The 20,981-nt window shown below is 52.3% G+C and overlaps 1 protein-coding gene across 3 annotated transcripts; it reads right to left on the reverse strand.

The window, feature by feature from the left end:
• Positions 1 to 3,160: 3,160 nt before the first annotated feature.
• Positions 3,161 to 10,608, reverse strand: KLHDC8A (kelch domain containing 8A). 3 transcript variants are annotated; one of them, XM_029226895.1, is made up of 6 exons: positions 10,485 to 10,608; positions 9,552 to 10,139; positions 6,698 to 6,862; positions 6,250 to 6,465; positions 5,538 to 5,639; positions 3,161 to 4,645 (listed from the first exon to the last, which is right to left on the reverse strand). In XM_029226895.1, exons 2-6 carry the CDS (start codon positions 9,925 to 9,927, stop codon positions 4,452 to 4,454), a joined length of 1,053 nt encoding a protein of 350 aa, XP_029082728.1. In that variant the 5' UTR covers positions 9,928 to 10,139; positions 10,485 to 10,608; the 3' UTR covers positions 3,161 to 4,451. The 3 variants fall into 3 exon arrangements, with proteins under 3 accessions (XP_029082728.1, XP_029082729.1, XP_029082727.1); XM_029226896.1 differs by lacking the exon at positions 5,538 to 5,639; XM_029226894.1 differs by lacking the exon at positions 3,161 to 4,645 and having other exon boundaries at positions 4,791 to 5,639.
• Positions 10,609 to 20,981: the final 10,373 nt, after the last annotated feature.

The following is a 20,981-nucleotide window of genomic DNA, read 5'->3' on the forward strand; positions in this document are numbered from 1 at the left end:
TCAGCTCTTGCCTGTGCTCTGCCTCATGCCTTCACTTCTGCAGTGGTCTAATGCCAACAAGAAGCGCCTGCCCACGCAACTCTTTGATCTCACCAAGCCTGGCCTGAGGCTTTGGTCCTGTTCTGCCGCCACCCAGGGGCGGGCATGCCATCTCTTACTGCAGAGCTCAGAATGGTGGGCGGTGGGGGTATGCACTACCCTCCACCCCGGCAGCTGGATTAGAGTCTCCGTTCCATCACTTGTTAGCTGTGCCGCTTGGGTTAGTCATAGGGTTCCCGGTTCTGTTTCTTCTTCTACAAGATGGGGGTTGGAAAAGGCCGATGGTACCCCACCTCCTGTTCAGTGTATCTGTGGGCCAGAAAGCTCAACGCAAATGCAAGAGATCATTAGAAATTCTGGAGGAGAAGAAGCTATGGAAGGGAGGGACTTGTCCACTTTCTGTGGTTCTAAACCCTCCTGGCACTTTAATCGCCCAGCAGATGGACCTTCCTCCAGAGGAGGCCTGACAAGCTTGGCCCACGTGTTTTTCTGAGGATTCCAACCCCAACTGGGGTTCTTTCTTTAAAAAAAAAAAAATTGTTTACTTATTTATTTATTGGCTGTGTTGGGTCTTCATCGTTGCACGCGGGCTTTCTCTAGTTGCCGTGAGCGGGGGCTACTCTTTGCTGCGGCGTGCGGGCTTCTCACTGCGGTGGCTTCCCGTGTTGTGGAGCGCAGGGTAGTTGTGGCGCACGGGCTTCAGTAGTTGTGGCGCACAGGCTTAATTGCTCCACCGCATGTGGGATCTTCTTGGACCCGGGTCCCCCGCATTGGCAGGCGGATTCTTAACCACTATGCCATCAGGGAAGTCCCTGGGGTTCTTTCTCATCTTAGATGGTGCCTTGGTGATTTTACTTCGTTTTCCTCAGAAGAGGAACTTGGCTGATCCTATGTTCCAATGGCACAAATATGATCATGATGCTTCTCCACTTAAAATCCTTAATTTGCTCCCAGTTTCCCATATGGATAAAGTCCAGACTCCTTAGCAAGGCACGTGAGGCCTCTTGATCTGCCCTGCCTGTACTTCCAGCCCATCTCCCTAGATTCTCTGCAATGTGCATGTTGTCCCTCAGTGGACTTGAGAACACCTCTGTCTCTCCCTCAACAACAAAAAATAATAGTGCAGCTACTCACCTTATATATGCAAATCATTTTGTGTATAGTAGGTAGCTCTTAACCTCAGTGAGGCCTTATTTTTTCATTTTACAAATAAGGAAACTGAGATTCAGGGGTTAACAACGTACCCAAGTTCAATCCGCACAGGACAATTATGATTTGAACTCACATTTCTTGCTTCAAAGCCTGGGGTCATCCCCCTCTGCCTGGCTGCTCTCCCTCTTCTTTCAAAGTGCAGTTTGAGATTTGTTTTCTGGAAACCTCTCTGATCCCCTCAGTTCCTCTCAGCTCTCTGTACCCAGTAAGGATGGGGCACCTCTGGGTTACACTAGCAAAGGCTGACACTTGTCTCATCAAATACTAACTGCAGATTTAGTCCCCGTCTCCCTCCCAAGGCTGCAGCTACTGGAGGGCAGGAATCCCAAGTCCAGGACCATGCCAGACACATAACTGGAGTTCAGTGTCAGACAATGCTTTGCAATAGCTGACACAGTCAAAGAGCCAGAAGGGAACTTTCCTGGGATGTAAATTTAGGGCTATTCTATGCTCGTTTCACGTTAGGGAGCCCTTCCCAATCTTTCCTTGCTAATTCTCATACTCATTCCTTGGGGAACAAAGGGACTGTTTGGAGCCCTCCATCTTTCCAGGTTTGACATTCTGAACCCCTACACAGTACAGAGCAGCTGATTTTCTCCCCTTTCCTATGTGCTATTCCATTTGAGGCGATGCAGTACTGTGGTCACAGGTTTTAGAATCAGATTTGGTTCAGTCACTTGGTAGCTTGTGACCTTGGACAAGTTATATGACCTCTTGGAGGCTTAGTTGTTTCGTGTGCAAAATACGAGGATACTGCCTTCTCCACAGAGTTGATCTGAGGATTGAAGCGGGTGCTTTGCCAACTTGTGAGATGGCATTGTCATTGCTTTTGTTTTGCAGATTGGGAAATGAAGACAAGAGAGGGGAGGGGCCTTCCAGAGACAGACTGGGATGAGAAGGCCTATGGCAGGGAGGGGGTTGAGGCCCAGAGCCAGGCCATTGGACCCCAGATCCTGAGCGGCCTCTGCAGCACCATGAGGTACAGCCATGAGGTATGCCGCTGACACCCCCTAATTCCCTCGCTCCTCTGTGAGCCACACCCAAAGTCTTCCCAGCATGGACCTCCAAGAGGTGAGTCCTCAGCAGATACCAGCTTGAGCCCTGAGTGGCCCTCACAGGTTGCAGCAGTCAGTCCCCCATTCTCATAACGGGAAGAGCCTTTAGGGCTGGCTACAGCCCTAAGGTACCCCAACTATTTAAAACGCCTCAGTCCCATCCACATGTCTGGTGCCATTTTGTGTGCTTGGAAAGCCTCCTACACACAAAGCTAGGCTTCCTGTTAGAAGGGGTGGAGGGAGCCCATTTGTAAATGCCTTTCTTGGGGAGGGGTTGGGGAGGGTGGGAGCAGGCCGTGCAGAGACAGAAGTGGAATGGAGGGCTGGGCTTAGCGATGCTTCCCCTAACCTGCTGCCCCGGCCTCTCTTTCTAACAGTCACTTCAGGGGGCTCAACGGAAATGGGCTGGGCGTGGGGGTCTGGAAGCAGTAGGGAAGGCCTCTCTGCAGTCTGCTCCGTAGGGTGCACCCGTGGCCACAGGATGCCAAGGTGGGAGGGAAAGCCTGGGTCAGCAGGTGGCAGTGTCCTTCCAGTGCCCAAGTAAAGAAAAAGATCAGGTACGAGAGAAAGGGAGGCAAAATGACTGTCCCGTAGAGACCCTGGTTCCACTTGTCTGTGAAGGTTCACTGGAGGTGTTACCTCCTCCAGGAGGCTCCGCGTGACCCCTCAGACGGGTGTTCCTGCTTCAGGAGAAATAATCATACCAGCACGTGGTGCGTGCTCCCTGACCACCCCCCCCACCGCCCCTCCAGGGCATGTATTTTTTTCATCTTTGTATCCCCCGTGTTAGCACAGCTTTTAAAAATAACTTGGAATCAGAAAGCGGTGCTATACCAGCTAAAAGGAGGCACGTCCTTCACGTTTTTACATTAGTGAGCAATTCCCTTTCTACTGTGGGCAAGACAGAAATGAGCTGGAGCTGAATGAACTGAGGCCAGTCACAAGATGTAACCCAACGAAGAAGTCAGTCAACGAGTGCAGCCTTTTCCCAACACGCCTGTGGGGCGTCAACGTGCAGGAGACGGGAAGTGGGCTGTTTTCCTAGGAGTGAGGTGACTGGTCAGGGCAGGGTGGTTTGAAGGTGGAACCACCTCAGAAGGAACAGCCAAGAACAAGTGGTCCCTTGGGGCCCCGTTTAGCCTGAGAATGTCAGAGGGACTGTTTCATGCGGTCCCCTCCGCATATCAAGACACCGTCCACCCCACCCCTGCATCAGGGTGCCAGAGAAGATAGGAATATAGATTTTAATCATTGTGCTGCTGCTGTTAACCAGAGTGCAATTAATCCATCCTTTGTGGATTTTGATGCCACAGTGTCAATAAGAAGGTTTCACACAGAAACACTCTGGGGCTGTCGGTGACAAAGGGGAGGGGTGCCTCTGGTGCCTCTGGTGGGGAGGGGTGACCGAAGGAGAAATGAAGTGAGGAGAAGAGTGGGGAGCAGACCCTGGGCTGGGAGTCTGCTCCATTCCCGTCATTACATTCCCATCAGGACCCCGAGAGGCATGGGTCCTTCCTGGCCAGGGCTTCTGACCTGGACCAGTGCACGTGAACCCGACTCCCCTTCCAAGTCAGCCGCCTCCAGCCTCAGGGCCAATTCTTGCTGAGTAGATGAGGTCCAGGGCAGGCCCACAGTTGGCCACCAAAGGGGGAAGGGATGTAGACCAATGGAGAGAATAGGGGTTGGGACCCCTGCAACCCTTCTCCATCTTCCATCCCAAGAGACCTTCAGACTAGCGCAGATCCAGGGAAAGGACAGCTACAAGTAGCTATCCTCTGGGTCAGAACTGCCCTGCGTACCCCCTATCCTGGAGATGGGAGAGGTAAACCCACAGGAAGGGAGGTAGCATATACTCCTGCTACCTACCTTTCTCTGCCTGAGCAGTAAGTGAGAACTCTCCCCAGAAGTCACCTGAGCCCCAACAGGGGAAGGGGGATGGCAGAGTCATCGAGACTTCTTACAATTTTCTCGGATTGGTAGGGTTTGGAGGTGGAGAGGTCACTTAGAGCCCTATGGCCTAACCCCACTGGCTGCTGACAGGAGCTGGCATCCGGGGAAGCAGCCCAAACTACTTTGATGAGATCACTCCTCTTGTCCAGAGTGGGGTGATCCGGTCCAGGACATGGTGGCTGGGCCCAGAGCCAGCTAGGAGTCAGAGACACATAGGGCTTCCACCGCATCGCTCAGACCCTGGTTGACGCCCCCCACGGCTAGGAGGCAGTTCTTGACAACGATGCTGGAGCAGGCACAGCGGGGTGTGGGCATGGCGGGGAGGACCTCCCACTTGTTCTTCCCCGGGTGGAACGCCTCTGCCGTCTCCAGGACAGTGGGTTGGTTCCCTGAAAGTGCCAAGGGAACCGGACCTTACAAAGGAGTCCAGTCACCAATCTGCCCCGGGAAAGTCCCCCCATCTTGCTCCCCCCCCCCCCGGAACCACAAGCAGAAGCCAATCAACCTCAACTTCCTTGGCTACAGAATTGCTCCTTCCCCACCCTTTTGTCAAACAGCTGCTTTGTCCTTCCTGCCTTCTCTGTCTTTTCATCTCAAGAGTAACTTTCTTTCCCCACCGCTGCGTTTACCAGAAGTTTCTAGACACTACTGCCTCTCTTCTGCCCTTTACTGAGAAAGCTGCTCACATGGTCTAGCTTACATCAAGCTGCTTTCCTGTGTGGGTAAACAGGGTGTCTGTCCACACTGAGTAAACTCTGGGTTCCTGGAAGCTCTGCTGCCCATCTGTCTCTCCCCTGTTGATGCTGGGGTCCTGCCTTCAAAATACCCTAATCTCTGGGAGGTCTTATACAGCAAATCCTGAATTCATTAGAATAACTGATTTGATCACACTGCTTTTCTACTCCATGACAGAGCTGGGTATCCAGGGAGAAGAGAAAGAGGACCAAGGCCAATCCCTGCCACACTTTCACCTCCAGTCATTCCTGGACAGGGGCCCAGGGACCTGTGCTTGGCAAGCCTGTGTCACATGGTTATCAGTATGTCCCTTATGCTCTCTGGGCCTCAGTTTCTCCTGTGTAAGGGGACAGATAGACCGCAACTGAGGCCCATCCATGGAGACACGACATCTAGGCTGGGAGGAGGGGAGTGCTTTGAAATTCTTTGGAATAAAGCAGTAGGCAGGTGGTGTGCAAGGAGCCAGCACCCTCTCCTGCTCATGCAGATTGCCTAGAATCCACCAAGCACCAGACCACAGTGCCAGCCCGGAAGCTCTATCCTTACCAAGTCCTCCAGCCACTATGACCCGTCCACTCAGAGAGCCGGCCACAAAGTCTGCCCGCCGCTTCTTAAGGAAGAATGAGCGCTCCATCTTCAGCCATCCCCCTATAGGCCATGGGTGATGGCAGGAGATACACAGAGAGAATTAGATGCTGACCACCCGCCCCTCCAAATACACATGAGTCCCAAACTGCTCTCACCCTAGGCAGCATCTCCACTCCATCCACCCTGTGTGCTCAGCGCATACACAATGTCTCCTGCTGTTTGAAATGATACTCTGCCCTCTCCCATGCTTGCTGTAATCCAAGGAACCATAATCTCTTATGACAAATCACCTTGTTCTACCTCTGTTCTCACGGGCTTTAAGCTGGAAAGGAGGCTGACTAGAGGCAGAGAGCGTCAGAGTCAGGATCCTTCTGTTTTTCCACGAGTAAAAAACAGGAAAAAGCCCTTCCTCACCTGGCCCTGGCTGGATGTTGTAAGAATGGACAATAGGTGGAAAAGGCTTTGATAAAAACAACTAATCAATCAAAGGGAACCCAGTACAGATGAAAGAACTTGATCCCAAGAGTAGCCCTGAATGGAGAAGGGTGTTCAGACTCTGAAAGGCTCACCCAGCTGGGTAAGTGAGCCTGGGTGGATGGATGGAATGGGGGTAAGGCGGGGGATTCAGCCAGAAGGGAGATGCGCAGCCGGGGGCTGGTGCCCAGCTTACCCTGTTCCATGTCGAACACGTCCATCGTCCGGAGGAACTTGGGCTGCTGGTAGAGCCGACCCTGCCGCAGGCCACCCAGGCTGTACAAGTGGTCGTCTAAGGTCACAAAGCTGGAGAAGGCCCGCTTGCAGGGAATGTTGGGGAACTTGGTCCAGGAGCGAGTCTCGATGTCAAAGACCTCGAAGGCGTTGACCGCGTACTTGGACTGTCGTCCCCCTGGAGGCCAGAGTAGGGCGAAGGTTGGGCAGAAGAGTAAGTCTCTGAGGACTGGGGCTGGGTTTCCCCTTCTGACTGTTATCAGATCATATAGGAAGCTCCCTGAGGGGTGGGGCAGCATGATTAACCCCCAGTGCCCCGGAGATGCTCAGCACACAGGCACTGCTTCCAACAGGAACTGACCCGGGGGAGGGAAGAAGGGCCAGACATGGGCCAGACAACCTGTCCTTACCCAGCACATAGATCTTGGAACCTCGGAAGAATGAGGTGGCAGCATATCTCGGGGTGGGCATGGGTGCTAGAGACACCCACATGTCCTTGAGCATGTCATAGTGTTGGAGGTGGTTGTGTGGACGGAGGTCCAGGCCCATCCCGCCTGCCGCGTACACTCGGTAATCTAAGGAGAAAGGCCATACAGCAGACACTATGAGACAGGCCCATCGTACTCAGCTCCTACCACGGCCAGGCTCTGTTAACCCCTGGAATACAAGCACTGAAGCCCGGCTAGGTCCCAACCACCGCTCTGCCCGAGAATGGGTTGGTGGCACCATTAAAAGTTCCTGCCACAGTCAAGCCTGGGTCTTCTTGAAGCCATGTCAGGCCTACATGCCTTAGCCTTCCTTGGTGGCTGGCCCTTGGTTAAACCCGAAATACTAAGGCTTTCACAGAGGTATACTGCAGTGGAGTCTAGGCCTGGACAACCCTTTGCAGGTCTTATCCCCTCCATTCTCCTCCTTCCTGGGCAGCCAGAGGGATGCCAAAGAGAAGGGGTATTCCTCTGATACCCTCCAATAGTGGCCTCTTCCTCAGGAACTCCCGGATCAGAACTCTCTAGACCTAGCAGGAGCCTTTGGAAATGAGGTCAGCCCTGGTGTCATTGGCCTTGTGGGACACTGGCCTGCTGCCATCTCTTTCTTTGTCCGGATAGGTGAAGGCTATCCTCCTTCATGCACAGGAAAGCTCTGGGCTCCAGGAGGCACCCTGCACTGAATGGGCTAGGGGTGAATGAGGGAGAGGCTTTGGAGGAGAGAAAACTGGCCCCTATGAGAAGCCCTGCCCAGAGAAGTGAGTTCCCCCCCCCCCGCTCTCTACTGCTCTTGGCTGCAGGTGACACAGTGCAGCAGAGAGGATGGGCAACGCCTCCATGTTTCCCTGGGCCTCACCCCAGTACCTCACGCAGCCTGTTAAGGACACAGCCCTACCCCCAGGGCCCTCTTTTTCCCAGGGACTCACCCCTGCCCAGGATTCTGTCTCCTAGTAGCCAGTCCTCACTGCTTCTGGCTCTATGAGACTTTCATTCTTCAAGGGGATTGCAGGGATGAGTACTACTTCTTTCTACTTTCCAATCTTACTAAAGAGAGGGAAAACAAATCCCAACCCTAGCCTGTGGCTGGGAGATGGGGCCTGCTAATGAGAAATTTACCTTACACAAACTCCGCCTCTTCTATTCCTGTTTTCACCCACACACCTCCAGCTGAGAACCCACACTACCATTCCTGCACCCAATTCTTACTCATCCTTTCAGAGTCACCTGGGTGTCCCTGGATTGCAAGGCTGGGCTGAGAGCGGCGGCTCAGGACCTCCTGTGGCACCTGCATCACCCTACTTGCCACACGTTACTGAAATAACCTTTGTACGCTTCTTTCAATAGATTGTTAGGTTCTTGAGATTTGTTAATCTGTGGCCCCAGCATCTGCTAGAAAGCATGTAAATTCTTAGTAAACTAACTGTTGAACCCATTCAATGCCATAGTTAAGAGCACAGACTCGACCATCACCTGCTGGCTGCGTAACCTTGGGCAAGTTACTTAACCTCTCTGGGCCTCACATTGCTTCTCTCTAAAATGAAGATAGTAATAGCACTTAACTTATCAGACAGGTTGTGAGGGTCAAAGGGGTTCATACCTATAAGGTACCTATGGTAAGGACTCAATAAATGTTGGTTCTTAATCTTTCAGCCCCACTTATTGAGATCTGCGGATAAAGGACTACCCTTTCCCTCTCTATTTCCCCATGGGCCTCCACGCCTTCCATCTTTCTTACTGGGAGTTCAGGAGGCCCCATTGGCTACTCTGCCCTCAGGGATTTTGAGTTAGAGTTTCTCTCTCTGACCTTCATTGGTAAGACCTGGGCTCCTAAAGGCAGGGATCAGATCTTCTGCCTCTTTCCTTCCTCCCTGGGACCTAGAACTGTGCCAGGGACAGAGCAGGTACTCAAGAAACACTGGTTTCTGATCTACAGTAGACCTGACAGGCAGCTGAAATGGTTTTGCAAGAGAAGGAGAGAAGGTTGCATCCCACTAAGCCTGTCTGATCTGAACTTGGGGTCTCCTAACTCCTGCTGGGCCATTTTCCATAAAACCCTGTGTGTTTTAGCAAAAGAGCTTTCAGAGCCTCCTCTGTGCTCTGGGCTGTACCAGGCCTGAAAAGAAAGAAATGATGGGCTTGGAAAAAGCGAAATGAGAATCAAAGCTACGTGATCAGCACAGGCATGCCCTGAGAACCTAGTGAACCTGGGCAAGATGCCCCAGAAGCACGACCCTCAGGAACATTATGGCGTCCACTCATCAGTGTCTCTGAGATCAGGAGGCAGATGGTGGTGAGAAGGTCCTGGAATCAGGTCCCAAAGCCCTCCCAGTGGGGCCTAGTGATGGTACGAGGATGGCATGAACATCCCCCAGGGCCCCAAATATGTGTCTGGAGGTGGTGGCACTTGCAAGGAAGATTTCAGGGGATTTGGTGCTGTGGGTGGAAGGCCCGATCATTCTGCTGAATGAAGGGATGTACAGGGACATTGCACTAACCCCCTTTGGCTCTCCCCTCTGGCCCGGCCTGCCCAGTTTGCTGGGAGGAACCTGGTGGGGTGGAGTGGAGCTCTGGCATCATATTGATTTACTAGACAAAATTGTCTCAATTTTCCCATCTGTAAAATAAGGCCAGCGGGTCTCTAGTTTCAGTGTCCATTGTAAAGATCAACTGGGGATCAGGAATGTGACAGTGGCCTCCAACTCAGTGTTGGCTTCCATCCCTTTCCCCGTGGCGCCCCACTCCCTTCTCTCTGCCCACCCTCAGCCTTGGCCCCACTCGCCTTTGGCCGTGACAGAAATGCCCATGGCGGCCTCGCGCAGCATGCTTCTCTTCTTCCACTTGCCTTCATCGATGTTGTACATCTCCACGACCTTCAGAGGCAGCTGACTGGTGCCCACACCCCCGATCACCATGATCCGCTTCCCCAGGGCGGTGACAGCCACCCCGGCCCGGGCTGTGGGCAGGGGGCGCAGGTCGGTCCACTGGTCGGCCTCGGGGGAGTAGACCTCAAAGCAGTCCACGGGGACGCCGTTGTCGTCACATCCCCCGATGGCATACACCTGCCCCCCGGTTTCCAGCAGGGAGCAGTAGACCCGGCGGCTGGGCAGTGGCGCCAGGCGCTTCCACTGGAAGTCCTTGACGTTGGGCACCGCCATGGCAGTCCCGGGGACCCCGCCCGCCGCGCCCCCGCGGATTGCCGTGGGAGGTGCGAGCCCGGGGGTCCGCCGGCTACTCCGCGCCCTCTCTCGCCGCCTCCATCTCGCTCCGGTTCGCCTGCTCCCGCCCGACCCCCAGCAAGGGCCCCGACGCCGGCCAGCGCTTCACCGTCCCTCGAGACTCAGCTGTCCGGAGGCGTCCGAGCCCGGCCCTGCGGGAGGAATGGGGCGAATCAAGGGCAGCCGGGCCCGGCGCCCTGGCCTCCTGGCGTGGGCGGGCGAGCGGGCTCCCAGCCCCCCGCCAACTTTCAAGGGAAGACGCGGCGGCGAGGGCGCCACCCCGCGGCGGCATCAAACCCGCACCGCTTCGTCCCCCGCCGCTCCCAGCCAGCTGGTCGGAAACCCGCGGAACGCGTGGGGGGCCGGAGGCGTTCCGGGGTTCAGGGTGCCAGGCTGCCTCCCAGCGAAGCAAGGAGTTAACACCTTTCGGCGCCGCCGCCTGCCTCCCCCGGCTCTCCCTCCCCGCCAACTCCCGTCCCTGCCCCCGCGCCACTTACACAGTGCGGCGGCGAGGCGCAGGCAGCGCATTACCCGAGAGCGGCGCGGGGAGCAGGGGAGAGGGCGCTCTGTCCTTCCTCGGTCCGCACACCGCTGTCACACACCCAGAAGAGGAGAATAAATGAGCAGCAGGAAGGAGAAGCGGAAACGCCGCCGGAGGGTGGGGGTTGGGGGGAGGCCGGCGAGCCGGCTCCACGCACATCCCCACCATCAGCCGCCACACCTGTGCAGGAACCCGCGTGCGCCCCGCGGCGAAGCGAGCCCTGACCTCTTTACAGAAGCCCTGGCTGCGCCCGGCCTGCGGGGGAGGGAAAGGGCCCGGCGGGAGACGCTCACCTTGCCCACTGTTCAGGGAAAGCGGGGCACTAGAGCCAAGTACCCAGATGACGGGGACTAGACTCCCTCCAGCGTGGGGGTGGGCGGTTTGTGAGTGTTTGTTTTGGATGAGGAGGCAGAGAGTCCAATTACCCAGTTTATCTACAGTACACAGACCCAGTTCGTGACAGCCCGGCTCAATAGTCGACTTTGCTTTGGGGGAGGTATTATCAAATGGTTTAACCTAATAGAAACAAGTTATGTGGGTGTGACACACGCAGACCTGTCACGGGTGCATCCAATGTACACACCGACCTGCGCACATGTGCATAATTTACACATCACCTCACCCTCCACCCGGAAATGCTCATATCCACGGAGAAACTGACAGAAAATGCACAGTTATGCGGACACACAGCCACAGACAAAAGTGGAAAGGCAAACACGTGAGTGGTCCCTCCCACATCACACCTTAGGAAGGGAAAACCTGGTTATCAAATCTTGGCCCTCAGCACCAACCCACAGGTCTTGCCAGATAATTCTTTCAAGCCATTCTGTAATGGCCTTACCAGGACAGTAGTCCCCAGTAACAAAAGTGCCCATGACACCAGTGAGCCACCTGGTGTGATGAACTGCAGGCTTGTGGGGTCCTCCCGCATGCTTCCCTTGAATAGAGCCAAGTGTTGAAACGCTCAGGCTTGGGGGTCTGACAGAGCTGGGTTTGAATTCTGGCTCTGAAATTATTTAACTACTCCGAGGCTCAGTTTCCTTATTTTATTTAGATTAAACTTTGTATTTTGAGATAAACTGTGGATTCACATGCAGTTGTAAGAAATAACACCTTTTACCCAATTTCTCTCAATGGTAACATCTTGCAAAACATATAGTACAATAATATCATAGCCAGGATATGGAAATTGATCAGTCAAGATTTAGAATATTTCCATCACCACAAGAACCCTTCATGTTGCCTTTTTTTTTAAATTGAAGTATAGTTGATTTACAACACTGTGTTAGTTTCAGGTGTACATATTGCCTTTTTTATACCCATACCTTCTTCCCTCTCACCCCTCTCTCTTCAACTCCTGGCAACCACCAATCTGTTCTCCATTTCCATAATTTTGTCATTTCAAGAATGTTATATAAATAGAAACTTACAGTATGTAACCTTTGGGTATTGGCTTTCTTTGCTCCCAGGATGATTCTGCGGAGATTCATCCAAGTTGTTCCATGTATCACTAGTTCATTCCTTTTTATTTCTGAGTAGCATTCCATGGTATAGATGTATCTTTGTAGATTTTTGTGAAGATTAAATGAGATGATATTTTTGGGACTTCCCTGGTGGTGCAGCAGTTAAGAATCTGCCTGCCAATGCAGGTGACACCGGTTTGAGCCCTGGTCCGGGAAGATCCCACATGCCGCGGAGCAACTAAGCCCGTGCGCCACAACTACTGAGCCTGAGCTCTAGAGCCCGTGAGCCACAACTACTGAAGCCCGCATGCCTAGAGCCCGTGCTCTGCAACAAGGGAAGCCACCGCAGTGAGAGGCCCAAGCACCACAACGAAGAGTAGCCCCTGCTCGCCGCAACTAGAGAAAGCCGTCGTGCAGCAACGAAGACCCAACGCAGCCATAAATAAATAAATAAATTAATTAATTTTTTAAAAAAATGAGATGATATTTGTAAAGTGTTCAGTTCAGCTTCTGACACACAGCAAGGGGCTGGTAAATCACTATGGATACCATTACTACTACAACTACTATCAACAAAACCAAGAAAAAGAAAAACTGAGAACAAGCACAAACATTTTGCCCCTCACTTAGAAATGACTTCCTGTGAGAAACAGAGGTCACAGTACCTCTTAACAGCTCATAGGCCCACCTTAACATCTTGAGTTCTTGGCTTAGAAATTCCACTGCTTTTTAGTTTGAATTCTCTGTACTTACATAGTAAGTACCTCTAAGAACCTTCACAGAGGACAGTTGTGTTGGGGCTCAGAGCAGGCCACCCCAAGGTATACCACAATGGCATACTGATTATTTTAAGTTAAAGTTACTTGAGAAACAGCCGTTGGGAAAAAATATTTGATATTAAAAAAACACTCTGTACCCCTTCTTTCCCCCGAAAGTGGGAAATAAATCTCCCATGTGAAAGTATCCTCCCCATATCAGGAGAGAGAAAGCATCCTTACTTATCACCAGAGTTAGGGAATTCAAGGCTAAGAAAACTGTATAAACAGATTTTGTTACTTCATTAGTCTGTACCTGAAGCGCAAGCCCCTTTGGTAAGTCTTCACAAATAATTGTTTGTCTAAAAGTGACATATAGGGCTTCCCTGGTGGCGCAATGGTTGAGAGTCCGCCTGCCGATGCGGGGGACACGGGTTCGTGCCCTGGTCCGGGAAGATCCCACATGCCGCACAGCGTCTGGGCCCGTGAGCCATGGCCGCTGAGCCTGCGCGTCCGGAGCCTGTGCTCTGCAAAGAGAGAGGCCACAACAGTGAGAGGCCCGCGTACCGCAAAAAATAAAAAATAAATAAAAATGACATATAAACAGCCTGCTATGGCACTTCGGGGGTCCCATTTCTATGGGACCTCTGTGCATGTGATTAAATTGGTTGTTTTCCCCTCCTGATAATCTTGTCAATTTAACTATTAGACCAGCCTAAAGAACTCAAGAGGAGTAAGGGGGGAAATTTCCCCCTCCCTGAAATTTGTGTTCTGTTTATTCAATAAGAACACAAATTCCAAAAAATGTGGTCTGAATTAATGAAGTTTCACAGGAAACATCAAACATTTCTCTTCTTCCTGGAGATCACAGTCTGCCCAGAGGAATAGGGAACAAACCCTCAACCATCAATTTAAACTGTCTTCACAAAATCACGGCAGGGTGATCAGGAGGATTGAAAGCCATACGCATTCCACAGAGGGGCTTGTTGAGGGTCCACCTTCAGCCTCTCTTGCCCATGGAGCCTTCTCCCAAAGCAGTGAGGCAAGGCTTCTTGTGCCTCCACCCACCCCAGCTGGGACAGCTCAGTGAGCAGGTATATAAAGTTCATACTACTTTATGTTTGCATAACTCGAGCTAAACTAAGCCCTCGCACATCCCCTTTCTCGTAATCTTAAAAACCCTAGGAAAGGTTGTCAGGCAGGTATTAGCACCCTGTTTTACAGATGAGGACTCTGAGACTTAGTGACATGAAGTAACTGACTTATGACCATGTGAACCGTTCAGGGTGGGTCTAGTTTGTGAATTCCAAATCCAGTGCTCTTTCGCTTTATCATAATTAAATCACAAATGAAAGAATTGTGCATTATTAAGGACATCAGACTTCACTACTCTCACTTGGCTTTCTGTCCAATTACAGTGAAGGAAGGGGCCCAGACCTCAAAGGTTTCAGTGACTGTCCTCTCCCCGTTGCCATACTGTCTGTGCCAGGCAGCATAGCTGGGAAAGGACTAGAATCCAGGCCCAGAATAGGCCCCATTCTAACCTAATGTTCATGTCCTGCAAGCAACACCCTCTGTGAGGACTATGGGACTCAGACCCTTGAAAAAGTACTAAGAACAGGATGCCTTCCAGGCCATGGCCTAATTCCTTGTTTTGGAAGTCCTGGCTTTTCTCCATTTCCCCCACTCCTTCCCCCATAGCTCTTCCTCCCAGCCAGGTGACATCCTTTAGTCTTTACACTGAATGCACGTTGAGGAAGCTTGTAACCTAGCAACCACCACTTAAGATTCCCTGAGTCACCTGCGGTTTCCATGCTTGGGTTGAGTGCACCAAGCTGGGGACTTGTGGAGTGCCAAGCAGAGGTGGGGAGTCCAGTGACCCCCTTTAATTCTTCACCAGCTCGTACCAGTGGGTAACCACTTTCCCCATCAGGAAATTCTTCCTCATGTCAAGCCTAAATCCTTCTGCTTTAAAACCTTGTGTTGCCTCGGGTCTGGGTTTCTCTTCTCTCTAAGAAAGCGTTTGAGTTTTTGCCTTGGTCACAAGGTGGTACTGGGAAGGTAGGAAAGTGGGGAGACGAAAGTTCATGAAAGCCTCTAAAGATGAAGCCTTTGGTACTTTGGAGTCTTAATTATTGTGATATTAATGCATCAGTCAAATCGGTTAAGGGGTGCTCAGCCCCAGAAATACTTATTATTATTTTTTTTTTTTTTGCGGTACGTGGGCCTCTCACTGTTGTGGCCTCTCTTGTTGCGGAGCACAGGCTCCAGGCGCGCAGGCTCAGCGACCATGGCTCACAGGCCCAGCCGCTCCGCGGCATGTGGGATCTTCCCAGACCGGGGCACGAACCCGCATCCCCTGCATCGGCAGGCAGACTCTCAACCACTGCGCCACCAGGGAAGGCCCTATTATTATTATTTTTTAAGTCTCAAATTGGGTTTATTAAAGCCTAATTTACATACATGAAAATGCACAGTCTGACTCAGCATCGATTGAGTTTATTAGCTATTCAGGGGCCGGCCTTCACTGAACTCTGTGGTAGGTTTTGGGGAAGCTGAGGGTGTAGTGAGGTGACAGTCTCTTCCCAGTAAACTAGGCAGATTCCCAGTGTGGCAGACTATGGATGTAGTATCTCTGTGTAGGGCCTCAAGGGACTGGTGGGATTCCAAGTGTAGAGCACACAGGGGCGGGGGTGGGGAAAGAGGTGTTGTTTAGCTATTAAATTCTACAGTAGCTCCTTTCTCCCTCCTCAGAAATACAATTTACCCTCCTGTCAGTGGATACCATGGAACTCCCTCTGTGGGTACCACTCTGGGGGAGGGGCGCACCTGGAGCCCCCTGAGGCTGGGTCACCTCCCCTGTGTAGTTCTCCCTCTGCAGTGCCCCACAGTCACAGGGCAGTGGGAAGGTGTGTGGAATCTGGAATCAGACAGATGCTTGAATCCTGGCTCAGCCGTCCCCTGGCTGTGTGACTATGAATAAATCACTTACATCCTGAATCTCAGTTCCTCATCTGTGAAAAAGGGAAGAAGAAAATCTACTTTCTAGCATTATGGGGGGAACGAGATGCCAGGCATGGCTCCTGGGCAGGCAGTAGGTCCTCTATAAAGAGTACAGCTTTCCTCCCTCTGTGACGGCAGATTTCCATACCTCTGACTTTCTGTGTACTCCAGGCAGTGTGTCCAATAGCACGTGCCAATCTCACGAGGTAGGCACCTTACCAGGGCCCACACCCTCCTGTAACCAACCATTTCTGGGCCTATGTCTTGGACAGGATATTTCCTCCTAGCTAGCTTCCACTGCAGCCTAAACAGCATTGTGATCTGGAGAACAGCTGGTGCCCCTCCTTTAGATAAGTACATTCTTATTCCTCACCAGAAGCTTGGGCTTGTGGTATTCAGGGGCTGGGGAGGGAAGGTGACTCATCCAATTAGGACTGAGGCTGCCAGCAGACCAAGGGAAGGGTAGATTCCTCCCCCAACATTGAAAAGCCTCATTAGAGCCCGCCCTGCCCAGTCCTGACATCAGCCCAGAGGAAGGATTTAGGGCTCAAGAGGACTTGATTGGAGCTGGTGCAACACAGGTGCCAGCAGTCACAACCATAATCTGCGTCTGTTCATATGGCACTGCCACCCTTAGGGTGTCAGTCTGAGGTCCCACGGGATGGCCTCAGACAACAGGGCTTCCCCTCCTGACCATGCAGCCTTGATTAGAGAGCTGAGTTAGCCACACTCCTTCCAGTACCCACCTTGCTCCCTCCTCCTACTCCAAAGTATAGCACAGAGCACAGAGCACAGAGCACAGAGCATACAGCATAGAGCCTAGAGCCTAGAGCCTAGAGGGACTTACTGGGTATCAGTTTTAAATGCATCTGTCCACCCACGAGCAACTTCTGCCTATTTAGGTAAAATCGGGACATTTTACCTAAGTGTAAAATGGATCACAGGTAAGGGATTGGCAGGGCGGGGTGGGCGGTGGTCATCTTGATTTTCAGACTCACAAACTGCATGATTTAGAAGAAAGAATTGGGAAGCGCATACTCTTCCGTTTAATACATAAGATGACAATGACAGCAGGAAGAGGAACCTTCTTTGAAAGACCTTGGTGACGTCCCTGTGTTTATTGAGGAAATTGTAAGAGGAAATGGGGCTTATAATAAAGCCTGAGGATCTGGGTTATAAAAAAGGAAGAATTTCCTGCCAGGGAGCATCAGAAAATTAAAACACCAGCAGGAGGTGAGGTGAGAGACCATGGTGTCACCTCCCCTGGGAGGTACTGGAAACAGGAAAGACACAGGACTGAGAGTCAGGAAACCTTTGTTCCAGCCCATTGTCTTGTCATAACCGGGCTGTGCACCTCTGGGCGAGTCATATCCATTCTGGAGTCTGTAAAATTAGAAAGCAGAGGAAGCAGACCGCAGCCTGAGGTCTCTCCCAGCCGGAGTGTCCTTCCACAGCGGGCGTGCAGGGTGGCAAGCCCTAGAGAAAGAATCGTTTGACCATAGTGACAAAGCAGAAGTTTCCAGAATGGACATCCTCACATTCTTCCGAGACGTGCAAACACACAGAGGTCTGGCCTCACCGACTCTCGTAGGCACTGCCCACTACCCAAGGTTCTGTCACCGGAAGGGACTTTACTGGGGGCCTTCCCCTGGCGCTGTTGTTGCCACCACCTGCATTTTCCCCCAGCTCAGCCGGGGACACAGGGACCTGTGATAGCTGCAGCTATGGCTAATGGGCTGCCTTTTTGTAGACCTTGGGCACCCACCTGGAAGCCTAATCATGCTTCCTGCTGGGTCCTGACATTTCCGGGGTGCCTTTTGCCCTCCCACAAGCTGCAAGAACAGGAGGCAGAGGACTCAGGGCTCAAGTCATCCCAGTTCTGGCCCTTCCTCTAAAAGCAAAAAATGGGCCCGTTTGTCCCAGGTCACAAGGCCAGGGCCTGACTGGGCACTGCGGGGGAGCTTATCCTCTACCCCTTCTAATGTAGAGGATAGCAGAGCCTTGATGGGGGTCTGGGTGGATCTGCAGAGGAGCAAGAGGCTGTAGGCTAGGGAAGGCAGGAGCAGGGCTCTCAAACACAGCTCTTTAAATGCCCATTAGTAAGTTAATACCGCCATCTCCAGAGCCAACATCACCCTCCATTCTTCTTAATTAAAAAGAGCTCCATGTCCTGGCAGAGCTGAGAGAGGGCTCTGAATGATTTACACACCAGCCCCGCTCCTCCAGCTGGGAAATTGGCAAGGAAGATTGATTGGCAGATGGGCCAGCCCGCCTGTCATGGATGGTGCCTGCGTGTGTGCACTTAGGGGGCAAGGTCGGGGAGGGGGGGCGGGGGCTGGCTGTCCTGCTGACAGGCTCTGAGTGAGCAGGGTGGTGGACACACAGCCCAGTCCACGGAGCTCTGAGGCCCAGGAATAAGGCCTTCCTCAGACAAAAGCCTCACCTGCTCACCTCCTGCACGGGCCCCCACTTCCCGGCAAAGCTGTCTCATCCGGAGGACAAAAGCTCAGGCTGCAAGGCTGCCGTCTCATCTTTGTCCTGGCAACTCCCTGGAGAGCCCCCTTGTTTCCAGGTGGGTACTGCTCACCCGGTAAATCACACTTGCTGGGTTTCTATTGATCATCACTGCTTACATTAGGAGGAGGGCTTCTCAGGGCCTGACTCTCCTTCCCTGCCTCCCTGTTAGCAGCAGATTTGGCTGAACCTGATGTGCCGTGGGATGCAAGGCTCCAGGCCCTTTTACGGGGCTGGCAGGAGCAGGAGGGGGACCCGCAAGTTGGACTGGCATGAGATGACACTCAGCCTGGGGCCTCTAGAGAGCCAGGAGCTGAGAGCAGTTACCCTCAGAGGTCCCAGCCCTCTGCCTCTGTCTTCCTGCCAGGCCTCGGGCAGCTTCTAACAGAGCAGCCTCATTCTCCAGCCTGTGGCTCTGCTCACCCCCACCTCCGGGAGCCCACGATCCTCCATGGGTCCCAGAGAAGCAGGTCTGGCTCATCCTCCAGCTGCAAAGAGGTGTCTGTCCACCCTGGTTGGAACCTTTATAGACGTACAGGGTGGCTCTCCCTCTGGCACTGTCTCTCCTCACCTCTCCCCCTTGTCCTCTGGTGCGTCACATCTCACACACACTCACACACACACACACACACACACACACACACACACACACACGCCCTCCTCCCCAGAGGTTCTGGAGAAGGGACCAGGCAGAGGCACATTATTTAAGAGAAAGGGGTGGGGACTGTGGAGCTGGCGTCATCCATTCCCCCGCTTTAACCCTTCCTCCCATGGGAGACCGGCAGTCTGCCTCAGCTGCAAAGTTGCCATCTGGTGTAGTGACCTGTGTTCTCTCTGTGCTAGAGACAGAGAGAAGGGGGAGGGCTGGCTGCAAGTGGGCTCTGTGTGTGTGTGTGTGTGTGTGTGTGTATGTGTGTGTGTGTGTGTTTAACAATAGATGTAAGAGAGCCCAGGAAAGGGGAGAAACAGGCCGAGCCTTGGGTGAATCAGAGGTCCAGCCTGTCCTCAGCAGGTGTGCCCCTGGGAGGTCTGGGGAGCCCAAGGAGCTTGCACTGCTTTCCCAGTTGAGGATACAGCCCTTGAGCACCCATCCCTAGCCTGTCACCAGGAGATGGCTGCCTGCTCAGCACCCACGAGCCCTCAGTCCTTCCTGGACATCACTAGGCAAGAAGTAGAATGACACCTCTATTCACGCCTTGACCCAACGGCTGCCACCCCAGCAGAGACCATCACCAGGGATCCTGTGCATCCTTTAGTCCTTGGAAGTCCTGGCCCAAAGGGCTATTTTCTTCCTTGGGTGACATCCCTCCCCTGTGGTCCCAGCCTCAGGAGTTATGTTCTGAGAGGTTCCTTGGTACAGAGTCTCCCAAATCTTAGGTGAAGGCCTCTTGTAATACTTTAGGGCAGGGGTGAGCAAACATGACTCGTGGGCCAAATCCAGCCCTCCACCTGTTTTTGTATGGCATGTGATCTAAGAAAGGTTTTTACATTTTTAAATCGTTGGGAAAAAATCCAAAGAAAAATATTTTGTGATATGTGAAAATTATGTGAAATTCACATTTCATCATCTATAAATAAGGTTATATTGGAACACAGCCATGCTCATTCACTCATTCGTTTATGTGTTGTCTGTTGCTGCTTTCCCACTACAATGGTGGAGTGGAATAGTTGCAACAGAGAGCGTATGGCCCGAGAAGTGTGAAATATTTCCTACCTGGCCCTTTATAGAAAAAGTTTGTGTCCGCCCCCGCCCCCTGCCCACTTACGCTACTTTAAAGGGAAATAGAGGTATACCACCTTTTCCTTGACAGCCTGCTTCTCGCTTACCTTGACGTGTTAAGTTTGCATAGCAGTACCTTATGACAATGGAAGGAAACTAACATTTGCTGGGCACCTACTGTATACCTGACACATTTTCTCTGTTTATCACGTAATCTTTACAGGAATCTTGAGAGGAACAAGCACTAATGGCTGCTTACATTATGAAAGCACGGAGGCTCAGAGGAATTCAGAAACGCGCCCACGGTCTTACGGCTAATCGGAAGAAGATTCTGGATTCAAACCCAGTTCTGTCTGAGAATATCTTCTCCCAAAGCCAATATCTTCTCCAGGCCACCATGGTGCTAAGATGACTTCCAGCAGCCCAGTGAGGACCCGCCCAAATGGCTGCTGATTTGGGCATCCCCACAAACAGTAGACTTGAGACTCAGGCTCCAGCAACCCAAACCCCACCTCAGGCTCCCTTAGCCTCAGGGCCTGGTCTATGGGTGTGGGCAGTGTGGGCCGCAGGCAGCAGGTCAACAACACAACGTCAGCACCACCTCCCACCTCCTGCTTCCTCATCTCTTGCTATCTACTTTCATCACGTATTAGCTTTCCTTCAGGAAGATTCAATTTGCATTTAAATAGAAAACCTCCAGAATGGCTCAGATATAACAGTTAAGGTGCTAATTACAAATTCATTCCTCTTTAAATATTAAAGCATTTCAGCTCATCTCAGGGGTGATGGAAGGCAGCAGGAATGCACGGTATTTATAAGTAATGAACGTTGAGCTGTTTATTGCGAAGCCCTTACAACTCCCCACCAGCAGAGGGCAGAGAGGAGGTGTTCTCAAGACCCATGGAGGAGTGTGTGTCTTAGGAACCTAAAATCAATGAAAAAGAAACATCCAGGGGCTTCCCTTGTGGCGCAGTGGTTAAGAATCTGCCTGCCAATGC

The sequence above is a fragment of the Monodon monoceros genome, unplaced genomic scaffold (genome assembly GCF_005190385.1).
Source record: "Monodon monoceros isolate NGI ecotype Baffin Bay Population unplaced genomic scaffold, NGI_Narwhal_1 Super_Scaffold_18, whole genome shotgun sequence".
Lineage (NCBI taxonomy): Eukaryota > Metazoa > Chordata > Mammalia > Artiodactyla > Monodontidae > Monodon > Monodon monoceros.

What these genes read in the sequence shown, in the direction of transcription:
- KLHDC8A (XM_029226894.1), bottom strand. Translation starts at nt 9,927, where the DNA reads ATGGCGGTGCCCAACGTCAAGGACTTCCAGTGGAAGCGCCTGGCGCCA. An exon ending in CATTTCTGTCACGGCCAAAG is followed by an intron (nt 6,863 to 9,551) that starts GCGAGTGGGGCC and finishes CTTTCTCCTTAG; the next exon opens with ATTACCGAGTGTACGCGGCA. An exon ending in TTCCAAGATCTATGTGCTGG is followed by an intron (nt 6,466 to 6,697) that starts GTAAGGACAGGT and finishes TCTGGCCTCCAG; the next exon opens with GGGGACGACAGTCCAAGTAC.